This window comes from Uloborus diversus, chromosome 5 (assembly GCF_026930045.1).
Source record: "Uloborus diversus isolate 005 chromosome 5, Udiv.v.3.1, whole genome shotgun sequence".
Lineage (NCBI taxonomy): Eukaryota > Metazoa > Arthropoda > Arachnida > Araneae > Uloboridae > Uloborus > Uloborus diversus.
Genome location: NC_072735.1, coordinates 23,541,704 through 23,563,131, shown reverse-complemented (window position 1 = coordinate 23,563,131; position 21,428 = coordinate 23,541,704). Strand labels below are relative to the sequence as shown.

Sequence of the window (21,428 nt, the reverse complement as noted above, 5' to 3'; positions counted from 1 at the left end):
TGTAAAATTTATTTAACATAAGTTCTAAGACTAGAAAAAAAGTTACATGAAGGGAAACGATACATAAAATTAATTATGATAATGAATAGTGAGAAGATCAATTTAAAAAACAAAATTTAAAGCCATATACATATTTCAGTGTTTGGATCCACGTCCTGCAGAGGCCCTGCTAAAACAATTCTATTTCTTTGCAATATCGTCATCGCAAAACGATTTGAAATGAAACAAAAAAAACTTGTTAAGAAAAACAAAGACAAATGAGAATAAAAAGAATGAATACTTTATTAAATATCATGAAAAAATAGGAACTATCCAGCTTTAGTGGTTTCTTGTTGCTCAAATTTTGGGAAACAGCATTTAGCACCTTCCCAAGTTCTCCTTCCAAAGGCCAGGTCTCGAACTAGTGAAGCTATTTGGTCCAACTAAAAATACACAACTTTATTAGTAATAGATTTAGTAACAACCTTATATTCTTCATAAATAGAACATGTCCCCTTTACTATGTTTTAATTTTTAAAATTATTTTCTATGTCTAATTTTCGGTTGAAAATCTTAAATCTAACAAAACGTTAGCCATGACAGCTAGCTTCTTTTTCATTGAATGCAATATTGCTGAAACCTTGATTCAAGGACAGACCCAGAAAGTTTTCAAGGAGGGGCGGTCGATTTGACAGACCTCTTACTGTATATCTGGTTTATACATGCTGGGGGAGGGGGGGGTAGCTACAGGATTTTTATCTGAAACAATTAAAACATAGATTTAGCCAATGAGGTTCCTTAGAGTACTCCTTTCCTTTTCTGTTGAAAGAGGCAATCTAAAATTGCACTTTAGAACTTCAGTTTTTTAATTCAAAATTTGTAGGAAATTCGAAAAAAGTTCCTCTTCTTAACATTGTCAAAAAAGGCCTACACTTTCATGTTAGGACTTCAATTCAAAAAAATTCCTAGAGTATGGTCCCTTAAAGGAGGGACAATCGCCCCCATCGCCCCTTTCTTGTATCCGTCCTTGTACTGGTCACAGGAAAAAATAAGTATCCAATTTCTAGGTAGAGATCGATGCTTTCTCTTTTGGTAGAGATGCCAGTGTTTAAAATTTAATTGTTTTACAAATTAAATGTTAACATTAGAATTATTTCAAAATGATTTGAATCCTGTCCAACCCCTCCCTCACCCCACCTTTATTTAAAAATCAATACTATTGAAGAACAGTAAGCAACTTTTAGAAGTACAATTGAACTCGGTAAATATGAAATGCCAAAAATTCAGGAATTTGTTCGTATTAACCGTTATTTTTAAAAACCGTGAATAAGTAAAATGGGTAAAAATGAAAAATGCATATGTAAATTTAAAACAGAATTGCTTAGCAACTCATTTACAATGTCTATCTTTTCCCGAATTGATAGTGATTTTCTTTTTATGCTTGTCATCTTTAGCTTTTAATGGGCTACCAAATAAAGCAACATTCAGTTTATCAGAAACGTCGAACTGCCAGTCAAGATAAATACTACGGAATTTTTCCTTGAACCAGAAAAAGCTAAGCTTATTTACAGAACGAAATAGCTTGTTTTATCGATATTCTACGAAAGACTAAATAGAAGGGTCGGAAATAGTGGGACAGTAGTTTTTATTGTGTAAAATTTTTTTAGCGATAACTGAAGAACCAATTCGAAGAATGGTGATAAAGGGGGGATAGGTGGTAATACACTAATGAAAAGACAGCCGGTTTTATCTCGTCCTGTCCAAAGGTAAACATGTGTAATGAGCTTTAACTCTTTCAGAATAGCCGAGGACTTGGCTACCCACAATAGCTCAATGAATTTGAGAATATTTTCGGCCCCCTAGAGAGCTAACAAGTATGAACTTGGGGGTATATGTTCATGATTAAGAAGAAGCAGGCAATAACGACTGGGAGATAATGCCTGCATTGACAGCAGTTTCACTTTCACTTAAAATTTCAGTGCCAACCAGAAAAGGTAGAATAGCTGTCACTACTTGATGACTAAAAGGAAAGGGTTGGAAGTTACTCACAGGATTAAGAAATGCATGGAGAGCTATCTAAAGTGACAAATTGCTGAAAAAGAAAATTGAAGCACTCAATCAGGAATATTTTCTAGGAAGAGGTCAGAAGTTTTGTTCGTCCTAACCGAACTTTCATTTTGATCTACGTAATATCCATGATATTTTTAATGTAATTAAATAATACACCAAACTAAATTACAAAGTGCTCATTTTAGCCGTGATTTCATATTAACTGTGGTCATATTAACAGAGTTCAACTGTATGTTATCAAATAAAATTAACTCAGAACAACCTTTCTCCCTGCTAGACTAAGTTTGCCTTTGCTTTCTTCTTGGCAATTTTCTACACAGATTGAAGTTGACCAGTAATTACCACATTCCAAATCACTTCTCAACTAATAATCTTTGTTTTCCTATCTTACTAAATGTAATATTCCATTTGAATGTCACATTGTAATGCGAACTTATCAACATGAGTTGCTCACCAAATGAAATATCTTCCCACAAAATGACTTAGAAACTGAAATAATCATTCTTTTCCTACAAGGAATGACCCTTCTCACAGAATTTAAGAGATTTCATGAGAAAACAATTTATAGGATAGAAAGAGCCCACACCCATGTTTTATGAATATTTAGATTTTAGAAGACAGGTCATTTCACCATAAAGAAGAGGATAATGAAATGGAAATCAAACTGGACATAGCCAATACACTTATGCAACACAAAGTTCTGTTGCAATCATAATCAAGTATACAGTAGACCCTCGTTTAACACAGGTTTATTTTACACGGTTTCGATCAGGGGCAGCTCTAGTAGTTCTGCCGCCCTAGGCAATATTGATAAGTGTTGCCCCCCTCCCATGAGTAATAATAATAATAATATAAAATAACAATATATTAATAAAATAATAATAATTGTAAAGTGCTTAAAATTAAAGTGAGTTTCTAGTTAAATTGCAAACTAGGTTTTGCATATCCAAGCACTTGTACACACTTTAAATTATTAAATTTTTAACATTAAAGTATTGCAACTAATGGCACTGAAACAGATATTAATATTTTTAAAGACTTTTTAAGTTAGGCAATTTACTGCCTCTAAAATTAAATTGCATTTCTTATTATATTTCAAACTATGTTTTGCCTATCCAAGCACTGGTACACACTCTAAATTATTATTTTTTTTAGCATTGAAGCAGTGAATTTTATGACACTGAAATAGATATTCTTTTTTTTAAAAATATGTTTCAATTCCAAAATTTGCCGCCCCTGAAATCTGCCACCCCAGGCAGCCGCCTAGGTTGCCTACCCCAAGAGCCGGGCCTGGTTTCGATTATACGCGGTTTAAGATTTGACACCTTTATTTTATTTTACGCAGATGAGTTTCAGTTTTAAGTCAAAGGAAGTCCGTTGAGCAAAAGAAATACACCCCTTCTGATGTGAGATGATCATTTTTCTTCAACTAAAATGCATACACACCCTTTCAAAAGACCTATTAAAGGATCTTATAAATTTAAAACTATTCACTAAAACACACAAAAATATTAACAGTAGCTTTAAAACTCAAAGTAATCCTTCAACTATATAGTTCATCGCTTAACACCCCAAGCAACAACGCTACCGTAACCCTGCCCTTTAGCGAGTGAAGCAGTTTTTTTCCCCTGCAATTAAAGTGTTTCGCCAAATAAACAATGCTATAATAAAAACATTATGAAGAAAAATCACATTTAAATTATGCAACAAATCAAATTATTTACTTAGATAAGTAACTATCTTCAAATATGAGAACAAAAATAAACAATAAAGAAATAAAAAAAAAAAAAAACCCATTAGAAAATCCTACAAAATCAAATTATGAACCTGAACATCGAAAAAAGAAATGCATTCAAAAATCTGCTCCCTGATCACAACAGTGTAGCATGGGCATGATTCCTCGCAGCTATCCACACTGTCAGCCAGCGCCCTCACGAAGAATAAACTAAACCCGCCATATATTAGCAATTCATAGAACTAAACTAAACCCGCCATATATTAGCAATTCATAGAACTAAACTAAACCCGCCATATATTAGCAATTCATAGAACTAAACTTAACCTGCTATAGGAATTCATAGAACTAAACTATTAATTAAACATTTAATTTGCAATTACACCTGCAATTACACGCTTCAAACATTTCGGTCAATCTGATTTAAAAAAAAAAAACCTATAGCCTTCCTCTGTAAATGGACTATTCAACACAAAAAGAATTTTTCAATTCGAACCAGTAGTTCCTGAGATTAGCGCGTTCAAACAAAAACTCTACTGCTTTATATTATTAGTATAGATTTTCCTCTCTTTCAAAATCCAACATCCTAAAGATTGCAGATTAAGTGTAATCAACTGCATTTTGGCATGCTAATAATCGAGCTTGGCCACTGGAGACATTTTATGCGATTGGTTCCAGAGCTCTTTCAGAAGTAAAGTTATTAAATTCACACAGTTCATAGCTCACTGGAAGAAGAGCGTTTAGGTATGACAAAGGAGGCCAAAACCAACAAGGAACAAATATTTTAAAAGATACAGTTAGAAATACATAATTGGAAAAGAGTCAATTTACACTTACAGGCACTCGAATTTGCTCCATTGTGTCTCGCTCTCTCAAAGTAACAGAATTAGGTTCTTTCAATGAATCAAAGTCTACAGTTATACCAAATGGAATTGCTATTTCATCAGTTCGAGTATAACGACGACCAATAGACCCGCTACTGTCATCGACACGATGAGAAACACCATTGTTTGTCAGATCTTGTGCTATTAGGAAACAAGAAACATAACTTCTTAAAGCAAAGAAAACAATTTTTTAAAAAGCAATATACATAGTTAAAGTCCGGTTACCACAAAACAAATATCAATACAACAAAAAAAAAATTCACTCCCAATTTGGTTTCCATTACAACTAGGGATTGCAATACCGAACCAAAAATGCAATACCAGTATTCGGTATTTTCTAAAAGTGATACCGGGATACCGGTATTAATACCGGTATTAGAAATTCACGAAAAACATTCAAAAACATAATGTTTCGTTGCCATATATTGTTATTTTGTGCAAAATGTGCATTATTTACTTATTTTGAACAAATATCATAATAAAAATCGATAATAGCAAGAAACATAATGCATCTATTTAATTGTCACCAAACCTGGAACTCATTTTACTGAAGAAATTTTCTGCAGTTGAAAATATTATTTAATTCACGCAGGCCGATGCACTGCCACCTGTAGTTGCTTGAAAGTCTTTCATCTTCAAATAATTCGGTCTTTTAACTTGCTGGTTTTGAAAAAAAAAAAAAAAATTTGTGAGTGTAGGTGTTTCTTTTGTAGGGTAGTTTTGTAGTTTTTTTGTCATTATTATTACAGTAGAAGACCGTTATAACGCCGACCTATATAACGCAATTCTCTATAAAACGCACAACTTTTCAGAAGTAAACAATATGTTTTGAAGTTTAAAAAATCCCTCTGTTTTGCTTTGCAAGCATAAAAATTGTAAGGCAGGGTGGCGACAGGAACTGTGAAAAAAAGTTCCCTGACTTTTCCCTGATTTCCCTATTAAGATCACCAAATTTCCCTGATTTACGTTACCAATAATAGTTTTCTTTCTTTGCCCTACTTGATATCCATTGTATGTTTGCATAAAATGCAGTATTTTAAACATGTTAAGTTGTGTAAAGTTGATGAACTAAAGATATATTTTGAAAAAATGCTACTTTTTTAATAAAATGGTTTTAAAAAAAAAGCCCAGACAATTTTTTTTGGGGGGGGGGGGACTACAAAACAGTATATTAAATTTTTATACATGGAAAGATTATAGAAAATTTGAAAAAAAAAAATAATACTTTACTTCCAGAAACCACTTCTTAAGAATTTTAAGAAACTATTAAAATTATTCTTAAAAACATATGTGTATTTATGATAGAACTAAAAAGTAATTGAAATTATTTTGAATTAAGTTTCAAACAGTATAATAACTGTTACAAGAATAACAAGTAATAGTGAAAGAATAGAAGTAATGTAGTAATTCTTATATAACTAATTGACATATTTATCCAAAACAGATGAAACCATTTGACATGCATTCATAGGGAGCTTTTCTCTAATCAAGAACATACTTTTTAATGAATGAATACAGCATTTTAACAATAAAAAAATAAAGATATTCACTTAAGTACACAAGTTAACTTTTTTTCAAATGATTTCAGTATGTAACGAAAAAAAATCTTAGATTGCCTTTGTAACAAACAACTTTGAAATGCAAGGAAAAAAAAAAAAGAAAAAAAAAGCAATTAGTTACTTTCAAAATATATAAAAGAAGAATACAACTTGGTTATAAAATTAAAGAATCACTTAAATCTGAAGAAAAGAAAACCTTTATAATCTGCGGTGACAACAAATAGTATAACGGCAAAAAAACAAAGTTTTTTTTATAGAAAGTTTAATTTTAGCAATTAAATTAAAAACGTGAAGAAGTAATAACTTTTAAGCTTTTATAGTATTAATTCAAAAACCAAAGATTTCTTCATGAAATCATGATTACAGTACTACATTAATTCAAGACAATAGAATAAAGGATAAAGGCAAAGGAGCTAAGGCGTTAATGAAGGCTTCCTCTTTGCCTTTATGGTTGTTTATTTTACGTAGCATTGAAAGCGTAAAATGAAATTTTAAGCTAGGTAAAATAAGCAACCTAATCAACACAGAAGCAATCTTAGGAAGTTCATCCTGTGGTTAATAAGTAAGATCCAATACTTTGACGTTGAGGAAAAAAGATGCACAAATATGCGGTAGTGTATAATCGCACCTCATTAATTTTATTTTTTCAGAACAGATAATTGGCGGAAAATGTGTAGGTAATTAAAATACTTAATTTCGTAGAGCAAAAAAAAATTTTTTTTTCCTTCATAAAATCAATTTTCCCTGATTTTTTGTTATTTTTTCAAAATTCCCTGATATTTCCCTGATTAATAAAGTTCCCTGACTTTTCCCTGATCTCCCTGATTTCCCTGATCTGTCGCCACCCTGTAAGGCAAATTAAATTTTGAAACAGTTTTTCATCTTTCCATCTTAATTCAAAGCTTTTAAAGGAAAATTAGTACTTACAGTAAATAGAAAATACCAGATGGCTCTTGAAAATGCAGCTGTTATGCAAACCATGAAGCTAGCAGAAGTGCAGGATGATGCACTTTCTTTTGATTGTGAAATATATTTATTTGTGAACAACTAATTTTAATATTTGTGCTTTAATACTCATTGCAGATAAAACTCATTCTGAATTGCTAATATATAGATATACTCTGAATATTAGTTTCAAAATTTGTGAAATGATCTATATAACACAAAAACCTGTATAACGCAAAAACTCTGGTCCCAACGTGTGCGTTATAACGGTCTTCTACTGTAATATTATTATTATTTGCTAATTGTTACTGTTTTTTGAATGACGATTCTTTTCCTGTATTAACATCATCTTCAAAAATTTCCTCTTGGTCAGATTAGGTTTGTGTTTGCGCTTATTGACCGTTTGGTTTGAAATTTACGATTAATTTGATCTTGATAGTTCTTTTTTTTTTCATTTTCATTTCCTTTTCAAAATTCTTCAAAATTATGTAAATGTCTGAAAATATGTTTGAACTGATAATCCCTTACCTCCTTGCAAATGTTCAATACATCATAAATAACATCTTGCTTGCATGGGCACCCATATGCAAAATTGTAAGGGGGGGCTCAGATATTTTAACCATGAGTTTAGCAGGATATTTTCCCCATGGACGCAGATTTCAGGACAGATTAGAGTCATTAAAATTTGACTTTTTAAATAACTTATTCATTAATGGCTGAAGAAGAAATGGTTTTGCATTTTTGCAAAGAAAAAAAAATACTAAAAGCAAGGAAGTTCTCATTTCAAAGGGGGGCTCAAGTCCCCCTTGCCCCCCTATATGGGCACCCTTGCTTGGTATAAAGCTGAATAGCGAGACAGGACAACCAACCAATACCAGTGACAATAAATTACTGTGTCATAATAACAAGAAAAGTTTTTCTCAAAATTCAGTACAGTTGAGACAAATATTAACCCGTTCGCACCCAGCGTCACACGGACGCTACGCAACGATTCCTCTCTTATCAGCCCAGCGGCACTTCCCTGCTACGCACTCTGATTGATGCTGACGTCCCAGCCTCACATATACGCTTTCTCCAAATGGAACGATTAAATTGAATATTTAAACAATAATAGATGCGCTAAATTGCTTTAACTTTCATCATATTCGAGTCACATGGTATTTGACCTTCATGTACAGGCGTTACTTTCTTGTTTGGGCCTCTCAATAGGATATTTATTTTTATGTAAACAGACAGTGAATCACTGCTCTGCGCATATGATTTATGAGGTCTCAATTGCTCTTGTTTATATCTTTGCTTCTCTTTTTTTGTTACGAGTAATTGAAAGAGATATACATCTAGCTGAATAAATTATAGGGGAGGGGAGGAAGGTTAAAATATTTTTGTATATGTGTTCCAGACTATTAGGATTCCCTCGTTCAATGAGAGTACAGGAATGCATTTAAGAGGCGCTGAAGTTTATGATTACTTTTGAATCCATTCTGATATTGTTCTTCTTTATTTATTCTTTTTTGTTTGGAGACTGGAAAAGTGCAATAAAAATGGTTAGCGAAGTGAGTGAAAGGGAATGTTTTTGAGTGCATTATGAAGCAGTTTTGAGACTTGTCACATGGGAATTTAACTAGTTTAAATTCGTTGACCTTAGTTATTTTAATTAAAATTACATAAGGAACAGATTTTTCGCTACATTTCTTTTTCTTTGATTCCGCATTCACGATGTCTAACTCAAACTTTGTTTTTGTGCTTATATCATTTAACTTTGAGCGCAGAGTTAAAGTTTTAGTATTCTAATTATTTCACTCCCTTCTAATAATGTCATAGTCTTTATATTAATAATTAGTAATCAGTAGTACATTGCTTAAGCAAATTAAAAATTTGGAATCATTATTTTGAGATGCTGATTTTATATGAATATTTTTGTAAAGTTAGGCTTAACTGCTGTAAATGCTCGGGCCGATAGCGGCGTTCCATTTCGGAACGTTCGGTCCCGTAGCTGCGCTTTGTTTTCCGTGCGCTGGTCCTCAAGGGGTTAAAAAACTCATAAATAGTTGCTATAATTGATGGTTGAAATTAATCGTTAATAGTTCAAACAATTAGATATTATACTTAAAATTAATTTTCACAAGAGAACAGGTCAAGGAAATGGAGAAAATAAAAACGTATTTCACATAAACTCACGAAAGTGTAATTCATTGCACCATCTAGTGATGAAAATATTATTTTGTAATACTTCCCATACCTTTATTCATTGATATTCTATAAATTTGTGATTTTGAAGCCAAAGTTTTATTTTAAAAGATTGATTTTCATGCTGTTTTACCGAAAAAGAAATTGATATTTAAACAAACAGTAGATATCTAATTAGTTTAATTGAAAACTCTTCGATTAAAAGCTATATATTATTTTTAGCTAATACCAAAAATACCAGTATTCTAAACCAGAAAATACCGGTATTAGGAAATTGCAAAATAGCTCCAAATACTGGTATTCAGTATACTGGTATTGCATTCACTAATTACAACGAAATTCCTATTTCAACAACCAAAAGTTGTGATCCTTTGAAGTTTGTTGCTGTGGGATTTTACTGTATTTGGTAGTACACCTAAATTGGGTTAACTCAAAGTAATTCAAAATGAAAGATCAGCAAATATGCTTTGGTTGTAATTTCATAAAAAAAGAAAAATGTAGTAAAAGCAAAATTACAAGGAAATGAAGCATGTCAGATTACTACAAACTGTCTATTTCTCTAAAAAGTGGATTCAAGGTCTCAAAAGTCCTGTGTACTTTAGTTTAAATTATTAAAAGTCCTACACACTGATACTATCATCCATCTGGTTGTCAAGACAAACCGCCTATAGTTCCTCCCATTCTGCCGATTTATTATGACTTTAAATGCAGTTGATGATTTTCCTCACCTCTTTCACTCCAACACCAACTTGCAAGCAACACTAATTGTTGTTCACATCAACCCACCACAGGCGGCGAGACCTAGGTGGTAGGTGTCAGAAGAAAGAAACATTACACAGTTTGTTTCTTTGAATTTGAATATTATACTGTTTGTTTGAAATAGATCATTTTGAGAATCGAACTTACTAGTCCTGTGGGACTGATTAGGTTACTCGTCAGTTTCGGGATGATATTTGTCACATTATGGCCCAACAGCCACAAATGTGGTTATGCAACACACAAACAAAATTTATTTCAAAATCATTACTTACATAAAAGAGTAATAAAGGGTGCAAAATCGGGATGCCCACTGAGAGGTAAAACACTGCATTTCAGAGGAGCTATTGCTGGAGGTAAGGCAAAGAACTAAAAAAGAAAGAAAACAATGATTAAGAGATTCAAAATAGGAATACACCAAGTACAGTAAATTCAACAGTACTCTCAAGTACAGTAAGTACACTCAAGTACAGTAAAATCCCGATTATCCGTGGGTGGCTTATCCTCAAGGCCGATTATTTGCAGGCTTTCACACTCAAAAAAAAAAAAAAATCGATGATGATAAATTGAAAGTAGATAAATGCACCCATTTCAACACAACAAGTGCAAAATCTATCTTTAGGTATTATCTATTTCTTTCTTCCTCCTCCTTTCAAATGCCATCAAATCTTGTAAGGTCATCAAAATTTGACACGTTGAAACCTGATTTTCAGATTTACACTAGTTAATGCTTCAGATCTACACTACTCACTGAATTTTAGATCTACCAAATTTACTGAAATCTACAGTACTTACACATGTAAACTAGTCACTGGACGAGTCTTGAACAAATTCTTTTTCTCTCCAGTCTTTTTTGGTGTAACCTAGTTTGATCTGTTGCAGTTAATCGGTTTGCACGCTTTACTCGCGTATGTGTGTAATCCGTTTCAATAACAAGCAATCCTCAGGGGCGGATGGGCCCGGCGGGCAGGCGGGCATTTGCCCGGTGGGCCGCCTCTGTTTGGGCCGCATTAAATTTTAGTATGGAATAGTAAAAAAAAAAATGTTTTTCTTTTCTTTTCCTTCTTTCTTCCTCTCTTAAGAAAAATCTATGGTAATATCATAATAATTTGGTACATTTCTCAACGATTTATAAGAAAGTCGCTGCAAGAAAATCAAAGGTTGCAAAATTAAGATATAAAAAACAATAACTCTACAAACTCATGCTATAAGTAATAAGATGATTTTCTGTGTGTCGGGCCGATAAGATAATTTTTTTGCATAACTACCCAGGACCTTCTAAGGTCTTAGCAACTGCCTCTGGTTCGTATGGGATAATGAACACGTCAAGGCAGGGCCGTCACCAAAGGAGGCAGCCGAACCGAAGCTGCCAATTTTAATTCAATGAAGACTAAAATAATAATAATAATAATAATAAATAAATAAATAAATATAAGGAAAATAGAAAACGTTCTCAGTTTTAAAATATTGAAATAGTAATAATAAAATAACAGGTAGAATTCCAGTGAAAAAAAAGTAATTTTCAGCAAAATTTTAAAAGAAAATGAAACCTTTGAATATTTAGCAATTAAACCTTTGAATATTACTTAGGAACATCCACGTTTCTTTGTTGTAATTTACCTAACTGAAGGCCGCTGAAATGTATGTTTCGAACATTTTTTTTAACGAAAAAAAGTATCCAGTACAGAGTACATAGCACAAACCCATGACAAGCTTCAGCTTAATACAAGAAATGGACAGATAAATAACCATGACCATTTCATAGGGGCCGCCGAAGCATGTTTTGAATAGAAAAAAAATTAAAATGCTGTAAGGGTGATTTGAAATATAGTAATGAATAGTCACACCAGTAGTTCTAAGTGTTTGAATCTACGAAACGAAAGTAAACCAAAACTTTATCAAGAGATTTAGAAGACATGTTGGTTAAAAAAAATAAAGTTGGGAAAAGAAGACTTACGGTGCCACTCAAAAGTACCACATCAGTCCAAAATGGTAAAAGATTATTTTAATGAATCCCTAAAACTTTAATTTCAAACATGTACAAACATCAGGCTGGAAGTTGGAAATTTCGCTATGGAAAAACCTTGGGAAAAAAAATACTGAGGGAGGTTTTCCCACAAAATTTGTATCAACAATTTAAATGAAAAAACATAGGGACTTAGCCAAGAATGGGGAAGGGAAGGGGTCCTCGAACCTTATCCCTTCTTTTTACACCACCAAAAAGCATGAAAAACGTGTTTTAAAACTTTTATTTTGAAAGAGTGCCAGGGAAGAGTTTCCAAATCGGAACCTTGTCCCTTCTTCTATCGCCTACCGTCATCAAAGACAGCCTACAATTTTTATTCAGGACTTCAAATTCGAAAAGCTTGCAGAAGAGTGATCACCTAAATTCTGCAGAAACGTCTCTACCCCATCCTTAAAGATAACCAAAAATTTAGTTTTTAGGACTTCCATTTAGAAACTTTTCAGAGGTCACCTACCCTGTCCTCCCTCTTTTATCCTAAAAGATGGTCTGAACTTTCGTTTTTAGGGTTTCAAAGCAAAGATTATCTGCAACTTCATTGAGGAATTCAAATTTCGCAAAAATACCAAAGGAGTATAATCGAACAGCTTCACCCACTAACATTACCAAAAATCGTCTAAAAACTGAATTTTAAAAGATATAACTTCGAAATATTTTCGTTGGAGCATTCTCAACACGATCACCAGCATCATTAAAGGTCTTCTTAAATTTCTTTTTATGGGCTTCAATTTCGAAAGATTTCAGGGGAGGTCTCCCGAAAACTCCTCCCGTTCACGTCATTGAAAATCGACTTAAATAACGTCGGTCCCCTTTACGTTATTAAAGAAGAGCTGAAATTCCATTTTTTAGATTCCAATTTCAAAAAATTTCCTGGGAAACACCCCCGAACCTCCTCACTCCATAGCATTACCTAAAATCATCTAGAATGTATTTTTAATGAAACAAATTATAAAAATTCTCGGGAGCAAAGATTCGGGGCACCGGATCTTTGCTCTCACTAACATTTCCAAAGAAAGTCCAATCCTGCACTTTTAGAGTTAAAAATTCCAATAGTTTACCAAGTCAGTCAACCTATCTTTAACATAGTCAGTGATACAACATTAGCACTTTAGAAGTTTCAAGTTCAAAAAATCGCCGGGAAAGTGCCCACGAACATCCCCCCCCTCAACCAATGTAAAGATTGCCTAAAAGGCATTGAGATTATATAAATCAGAAAATTTTAAAAACGTCGGCCACCGAATTTCTCCTTTCCGAATCATCATCAAAAACTGTATAAAGCTGCGTTTTTAGAGCTACAATGTCCCAAAAATTCTCCGGGAAAGGCCCCGAAATTTCTCCTTCCCCTAACGTTGCCAAAGATTGCCTCTAGTTCATTTTTAAGACGACTAACTCGAAACTATTTCCGAAGAGAAACCTTTTGGATCCCCCCCTGGAATATTATACTTACGATTAGGTTCAGGTTGTCAATACTTAGATAAGATCTACTTATTACTTGCTCTTAATCCAGAAGCTGAACTCATTCTTTACCTCTGTATTTAAGATAAGTCTGAAATAATTAAATTGCCCATTTTATACACGGGAAGTGTAAAAACGTAGAAGGTGTTTTTTAAATCTCGCGACGGGCATAAGTCCAGAAGATATCTGCTGATCTTAACACAGGGCTTATGTTTCCATGATGCCTTAACATGTTCTCCACTTGAAGCCCTACCTTCCTTTTTGGCTAATATACCATCGGAAGATTCTTTACCTTATCCATTTTCCTTCGCCATCAAAGATAGCCTATATGTAACTTCTTCGAACTGAAAATTTCAACAATTTTCTTGGGGATTGCTTCTAAATCCTCTTCTAATATCATTAAGGATCTTCTGAATTTTTGTTTTGCACGTTCATTACAATTATACATTCTGTTTTCACGCGACATCACATAAAAAGCTCCCCCCTTCAAGCGTTATTGCAAGGTGTGACTACAGAGACAGTCTTAGGCGAGGAGGGGGAGGGGTTCAGTTTATCGTTTACAAACTTGTTAAAGAACAAATTTCAAGAAACATACCCTCACCCCAAAAGCGTCAATTATCTTCTAAATTTGCGTTTTGGGAACTTCAATTGAGAAATTTTGCTTAGAGAGAAATCTTAAACTCCACCCCTTCTCCTAGTGTTTCCAAAGATAGCTTTTACGTGCGTTTTTAAGACTCTAATTTCGAAAATTTTCATGGGGAATTCTCCAATCCCCCCCCCCCCCAGACATCGTCCAAGATCATTTAAAAATAGTTTAACAGTGCGTTTTTAGAGCTATAATTTCGAAATTTTTCCCCGAATCCCCCATTATCTACATGGATATTAAACTTTTTACTATGCAAGTGTTTGTATTACTAATTCTTTTTCTCCACATTCGTAAAATGCAATTCTCCTAATTTGAGTCATCAGACTCTAGTGATGAATCCCTCCTAAAACTAGAAGCTAGATCCATTATTTCTTTTATATTTGAAACAAACTAGAGAGGGGGGGGGGGGGCGTCTCCTCTTCAAAGAGTAACTCTTAAAAGGCCGGCCGGTCTGTACATGCCAGGGCCGGTTCATGCTGTCCCATCCGCCACTGGCAATCCTTTTTTAATATTGCACCCATTTTCATTGTGCAAGTTTTAGGTACAATCTACAATACAATCCTTTTTAAGCAAAAGACAGTATTCCCCTGCTTTACCTCATGTTTTAAACCATTTTACAGGTTATCCACGATTTTCGTTATCCACTGAACCTGTGCCACCGAATTCTGCGGATATTCAGGTCAGGAGTGTACTGTACAAAGAATTGCACTATATTTCATCGAAATCCTTCATATTGACAAAAAATATTTTAAATTTAATTAAAAGAAAAATGAATAAAGGTATTTTAGTTTTCCTTAAAATATTTCTCAAAAATATAACTACACATAATAAGTTATATAAAAATTATACATAATGTAATAGTTTTTTCACGTGAAGTAAAAAAGAAATAATTTTAAGGCAAGAAACTAAAAATAAATATTTATCAAAAAATTAACTTAAAATCAATAGAAAATTGATTGGTTTGATGTTATTTACATTACATGTTTGAAGTTTCTGAAGATTTTTCCTTAATAATTCAGCTTCAATGAGAAATTATGAGTTAAAATTACAAGGAAAACAAGCAAAAAAAAAAAAAAAATCCTAAAAAAACAGCAGTATTTAAAGTTATATGTGTATGTCTTGTAAACAGCAAATGATTTAAAATTAATCAGAGAATGCTTGCAATGATATCCATTTGTAACAAGCCCACAACATAAGTTTTATCAGGATTGTTTATAGCTTGCATTATAGTGCTATTACTTTTCACAACTAAGCATTTTTTTTAGTTAAAGAAGGCTACATTTAATACATTCTAAAACAAATTGTGTCAAAAGAATGTCAACAACAAAATTATTGTCAACTTTAACTTTTTTTAAAAAAATAAATAAATGAAATAAAATAACATAAATGAATTTTAAAAAGTCTTTTTCAAGGTGTATAACAAACAAGCAAGGTTAAATATCGGTTATGATGTACAAATAATTCGCTTGTCTTTCTCCTCTTCATTGAGCATCTTATTCGTAATCATCAACCTACAAATTTGTAGTCCACCATATCATTTTCACAGGAACCAGGATTATTCTAACACATAACATGCAACAGTTTCCATCACCTTAATTTAACAACCTATTAAATCTTAAATAGTTACAGTTCTCATTTCGTCACCAGATCTTGTTCTAAAACTGTGTTCCCAAATGGCATACATAATTCTTCCAATTCCGAATGATGGTTCAATAACAGCAGGAATAATTTCTTCCACTAGAAAAGAATGCATATTTGTATAAATAAGAAATTATCAAAGATAAGTACATAGTTCATATTTTTCAGAAATAATAATAAGCGTGATGATTTTAATGTATTCCAAGTACTTTAAACTGTGTGAAATTCAAAAAAAAAAAAAACACTGCATACTTTACAAAACTGCATTTACAAAAACTGCACTCTGAATAAAAGTTTAACTCAGATCTAAAATACTTAACACTGAAAATAAGAATGACTTTAAACTTCACAAATAGCACATTATTTTTTCAAATACGGAATTAAGAAAATATAGCAAATTTTTATTTAACCCATTCCATGATCAGACCGAAAACTGCAGATAACGAACGGAGTTGATTTTTGCTACATTGTAATAGAACTTTTCTCCCCATTTTGCTATCGGGGTTTTAATGCTGTTTCTGCTGTTGAGCTTGCATTTGAAAATCGCTTCGCTTTATTGGTTTTTAGGTACTGGATTAAGCATTGCAATAAAATACAAGGTTGCTAATATGTACTGAAATATTCATTAAATTTCCACAGTGCATAACGGGAAAATAATAAGCAATAGATGATAGAATATAAAGCAATAATTTTTGTAACACTAATTATTTTATTGATTTATTTTTCTTTTTTCTTCTATCTTAGTATATCATTTTTTTTTTCTTTTTGTAAACCTAAGAAATCAAAACTGTTAAATGTAAGATGATCTATCTTTCAAAAGGCCTCAACAAAGCATTCTTCAAACAATTGACTGATAGATTCAACCTGTGAGCAAGGGAATTGAATGGACAAAAACGCTTTAAGTGTGTGAATGATTTTCTAAGAGGATAAAAAGTATTCTTCGGCGCATTCTGATACATTGTGACACTTTAAAACGACCAACAAACACAGAAACATCCCTTTGCTGGTCGGCTCTTTTATCGTAACTCTTATGACTTTAATCCCTTCTGAGAGCACAGATATCAGTTGCTCAAGGGTGGGAAGTATTTTGAAGATAAATGATTACAAAAGATCAAAACTTGAGGCTAATCCCCTATTTCCCTAAAGGATATTTCTGTGCATGTAACTAAAAGCCCCCAGCTGAGAGAGAAATAACAGAAATGTCCAGCGCTAACATAAGGTCCTGCCCCCTGGGAGGTTGATTCCCTATGGAGTGCTTTTCGCAAACAAGTTATTAGTTTCATTCAAACGGCTCCCCATTCAAAGAAATGTGGAAAAGGTGTCTTGAGGTCAACTTTTCCACATCATTTTCTTACAACAATACGGCTTAAATTAGAAAAGAATTTCAAAGCAAGCTTTATTACTGCTATAGTATTTCGGAACATGTGATACACTTCAGAAGAAAAAAAAAGGAAATCTTGCTTGAAATGGATTATTTACTAATTTAGGAATTTGATTATTGAAAATAAACCAAATAGTTTATTTCTATTTTAAAAGTCTCATGAAAGGTGCAATTAAAACATTGAACTTATTTTAAGACAATAAAAAAAATCTGAAAAAGAATGGGGGGAGGAATGTTTCGTTTCATATGAGTAAAGTGTACATTAAGCAAAAGAATTCAAGATATTTTCATTTTATTTGTGCTTTCATATATATTTTATGTTTTACATGGTCAACTTTTACGTATAGTCAATGCGGTTGTCATAATTTTTGTTTGTGAAATTAAAAATATTCAAAACCGGTTCACTAAAAATTCATCTAAGGGTTCCGCGAATCTAAAAAGTTATAATTTAAGTCTGAATTTATCATCATTTAAAAATAAATAAATAAAAAATAAGTAATAATAGTATATAAATAAATAAAAAACGTAGTAAACACATTAAATTTTTTAAAAAAAATTAAAATATACTCATTGAAAATTAAAATATGTAAGAGATTTTTAAAAAATAATATTGTGTAAAATAAGTTAAAAAATTTGAGGATCATGATAAATTTAGTGAATTATGCTTTATAAGAAGGTGGGTCTTTTAAAAGGAAAAAAATATTTCTGTTTCTTTGCTTTATTCAAGCATAAAAATATTGGAAACTGTAAGGAAATATTTTCACACTTGTTCATCATGAGTTCAAATACCAGAATGCTGAGAAACAAAACTTCCACGGAAAAATAAAAATATCTTGCCTGATTATTTAAAGCAATATGGGTGTACCATCTAAGAGTACTTGAAATGTTAATGTCTCAGTAAAATAAAATAATTTACAACCAACAGTTTCTTGAAATACTATAAATTACGTCCCTTTTGACTAAGGAAAAGAAATTTGGTACCGCTCCCCTAAAATCACCAGAGCCCAACAGAGAAGCGCAATAACAGGATTCTGCCCCTGAAAGAATCGCCGACATAGATTCGGCCAAAGCAAAAACTGCTAGAAATGGCGTGAAGATACAGGATCGTCGAAACCAGCTAGGAACCATTTTCTTGCGACAAGCCAGCATCAGCCTGGGCAGTTTTAACACTTACTGCGCAGCCGATCCTGTATCAGCCGTGGCAAGGAATGGGTTAACTCTCCTGCTTTTCTAATTTGATACTCAATGCTCTAAAATATCCCTGATTGCGTTATTAAATATTTCAAAGAATGAACACTTCGTATGCAATTAAAACAAAATGATACACAGTTCAAAAAATGTCTGAAAAGGGAGGGGGGGGGGGGCTACAGTTCAGTACAACAGGGACTGGCAGAAAATTAAACTTACTGACATACTATTCCATACTATCTGTTTTTATATCACTGTAAACTGTAATTTATTGTAAGATCAAAACAGGTTTCACTTTAGTGGGAAAATATTTTTTTAAATTAAATTTTAAGTTTGCTTAAATACATTTCATAAATTCATTGCTAATCCAAAAAAAAAAATATATTAGAGAAATAATTAAGGTAAAACTTCTATTTTAAAAGATTTTGCAAGAACCTATTCAAAATGAGTAAATATTTTTCTTAACTTACAGCGGAGAGAGGTTCCTCAAAGTTTGCACAAAAAAAACTTTAGAATCATACACAGAAATGAATTAACTGCTCCAGAGTTTACTCATAGAAAAAAAAAATCCCATTTACAGTAAGATGCACCATTTTGACGGTAAAACCTTTAAAGTTATGGATATATACAGTTCAAGATAAAAGAAAAATATTCCCCAGTTTAAGTTTATGACTTCTACTCGTGCAAAGCCTTTTCTTAAGGAAATACACAAATGAGTGAGAAAACAATATGAGCACCAATGAAAAAGGCATGATCCTTTTCAAAAAAAAAAAAAAAAACAGATTGTGTATGTCACTGGGCACTCCAGATTGTCACCTAGTGGTTATGAAAGGTAAGGTATCAGTGCCTACTTATTCATCATAGGTGTTTAATGCGCTTACCATATGTTATGAAATGACTGAACTGATAGAGTTAGAAAAAGTCATGATTGTTAGAATGTGGCACCCTGGTTGCTCGGTGAATGAAGCAGCCAACCAATCACAGCAACCCTTATTATAATAATTAACCCTTACAGGCGCGGGTCATTAAAATTTTAGAAATATAATTAAAAAACACAATGGATGGGATAAATTGGTTATCCGGACATAGATTTTACAGTCAAAATTTTTTTAAATTCATCCCCTCCAGCTGGGGGGTGGTGTCCCCGTTTGTGATCACCGCCCTCCTAGAGCAGAAATTGTTTTCTGAAGTGGTTATGTTTACCTCGTATGACAATTGGAGTAATTTCAAATATTTTAAGTTCTTAAGCATTTTTACTAATTATTTCAATAATTTATGCCATTAAGAATATTTAGAACACAAAATTCAATATTTTTACTATAATTATTCCAAGATAAAGATGAAGTTAAATTCAAGAAAGTTCATATAGATTATATAAAATTATCTAAATAAGCAACTAAAAGTGTTAAAAATATTTTTGGCACATTGTTCTTGCTTTATGTGCATTCCTTTTGTGCTATAAAATATTAAATGAAAAAATACGACTGTATAATACCATTTACAGAAAAAATAATATCAAAGCTGATAATAAAAAAAGTATACAACTGTCTGGTAGGAAAAGCAGATCTCAAATGTGTGCAGTCATGGACCTTCAAATTCACCTGTTCTGGGTCAAGAACCCAAAATAAATAAACAAAAACCCATTGTAAACTATTCTTTTGGTCCCCCTTTTCTGAAATGTATCAAATTACATCTTTCACCCACAACAGTGAGATCAATGCTCTAGACGGGCGGTGTCCACATTTGGGGACACCTGGAAAGAAACTTTGTTTAAGCATTCAAAAATGAACTCGAATCTATTGCAAAATTATGATTGATTAGCTCAGGATTCCTGAGGGAAAATGGTTGACTAATTTAGTTTATGGTGTAAATTTTAAAATCTTGAAAAAAATATTGTATTTGAGCTTGAAAATCGAGGTATTTTAAACAAGAAATTAAGCCAACAAAAAAGAGTCATATTTAATAGTGCTGCCATCTGTGTGCATTAAAGAGAAATAAAAGCAACTAATCCCAGACAGCACAACTTTGTCCTTTGGACGTCCTACTGACATCATTTCAGGACTAACTCAAAACATTAGGTTATCCTCCGGACGTTTGAATTTCATCCCGTTCTCATCGAGGGACATCCGAGGGACCGTTCAATGTCCGCGAAGTGTTTTTCCCCAGTTCGTCCCTATGATGTCCGGCCTGGTCCCGAGGACTTAAGCATTTCGTGATCCTCAGGACGTAAAAAAAATATTATCCCCAGGTTGTCCAAATGATGTCAGTCGATCATTTTTCGGCGATGTCTGGGACCATGCCTTTTGTGGTCGATCCTCTGGACGTTAATCGGACTAATTCAAATGTCCGAAAGATGTCCTACGAACTATAGCCGTTCATATATTGGCCTTCTTCAGGACGTTAAATGGGCTAAATCAAATGTCCGAAAGATGTCCTACGAACTATAGCCGTTCATATATTGGCCTTCTTCAGGACGTTAAATGGGCTAAATCAAATGTCCGAAAGATGTCCTACGAACTATAGCCGTTCATATATTGACCTTTTTCAGGATGTTAATTGGACTATATCAAGTGTTTCACGTACTATATATATAAAAAACTTTAAATGAGCAAGATTTTCTTAATTTTTGTTGAATATATACCAGATTATAATTTATTGAACAGTAAAACATTCTTGTTTGAAATTGCTCTAACATCATATTTTTAAATCATTCTCATTTGAAAAAAAAAAAAAAAAACAACATACCAAAAGTTTTTTTTTTTTTAACTTTAATTTGAAAGGAAAAATCGAAAATTTAAAAAGAATTTTTTTTTTTTGTTCTTTTGAACCAATTCTGGTTCTGCCATCCCGCTAAGTGTATGACTTTCAAGCATGCATTCAATTTAAGCTGCACTTTAAGATGCAGCAGTCTTCATGCAGTTCTAATATTTTCAAATCTTTTGCAATCACACTTAAAGCAATTTATTTAATCTTTTTGAATTA

At 32.6% G+C, this 21,428-nt stretch overlaps 1 protein-coding gene across 1 annotated transcript in view; it reads right to left on the bottom strand.

Moving 5' to 3' along the window:
• Positions 1 to 264: 264 nt before the first annotated feature.
• LOC129222100 (glycine--tRNA ligase-like) overlaps positions 265 to 21,428 on the bottom strand; it is a 67,096-nt gene continuing 45,932 nt past the window's right edge. Inside the window, exons 14-17 of the mRNA XM_054856541.1 lie at positions 15,867 to 15,976; positions 10,391 to 10,484; positions 4,622 to 4,809; positions 265 to 422 (exon numbers count right to left, since the gene is read on the bottom strand). Of these exons, the coding sequence (XP_054712516.1) occupies positions 309 to 422; positions 4,622 to 4,809; positions 10,391 to 10,484; positions 15,867 to 15,976 (506 nt within the window). The 3' untranslated portion in view covers positions 265 to 308. The remainder of the gene's footprint in view (positions 423 to 4,621; positions 4,810 to 10,390; positions 10,485 to 15,866; positions 15,977 to 21,428) is intronic.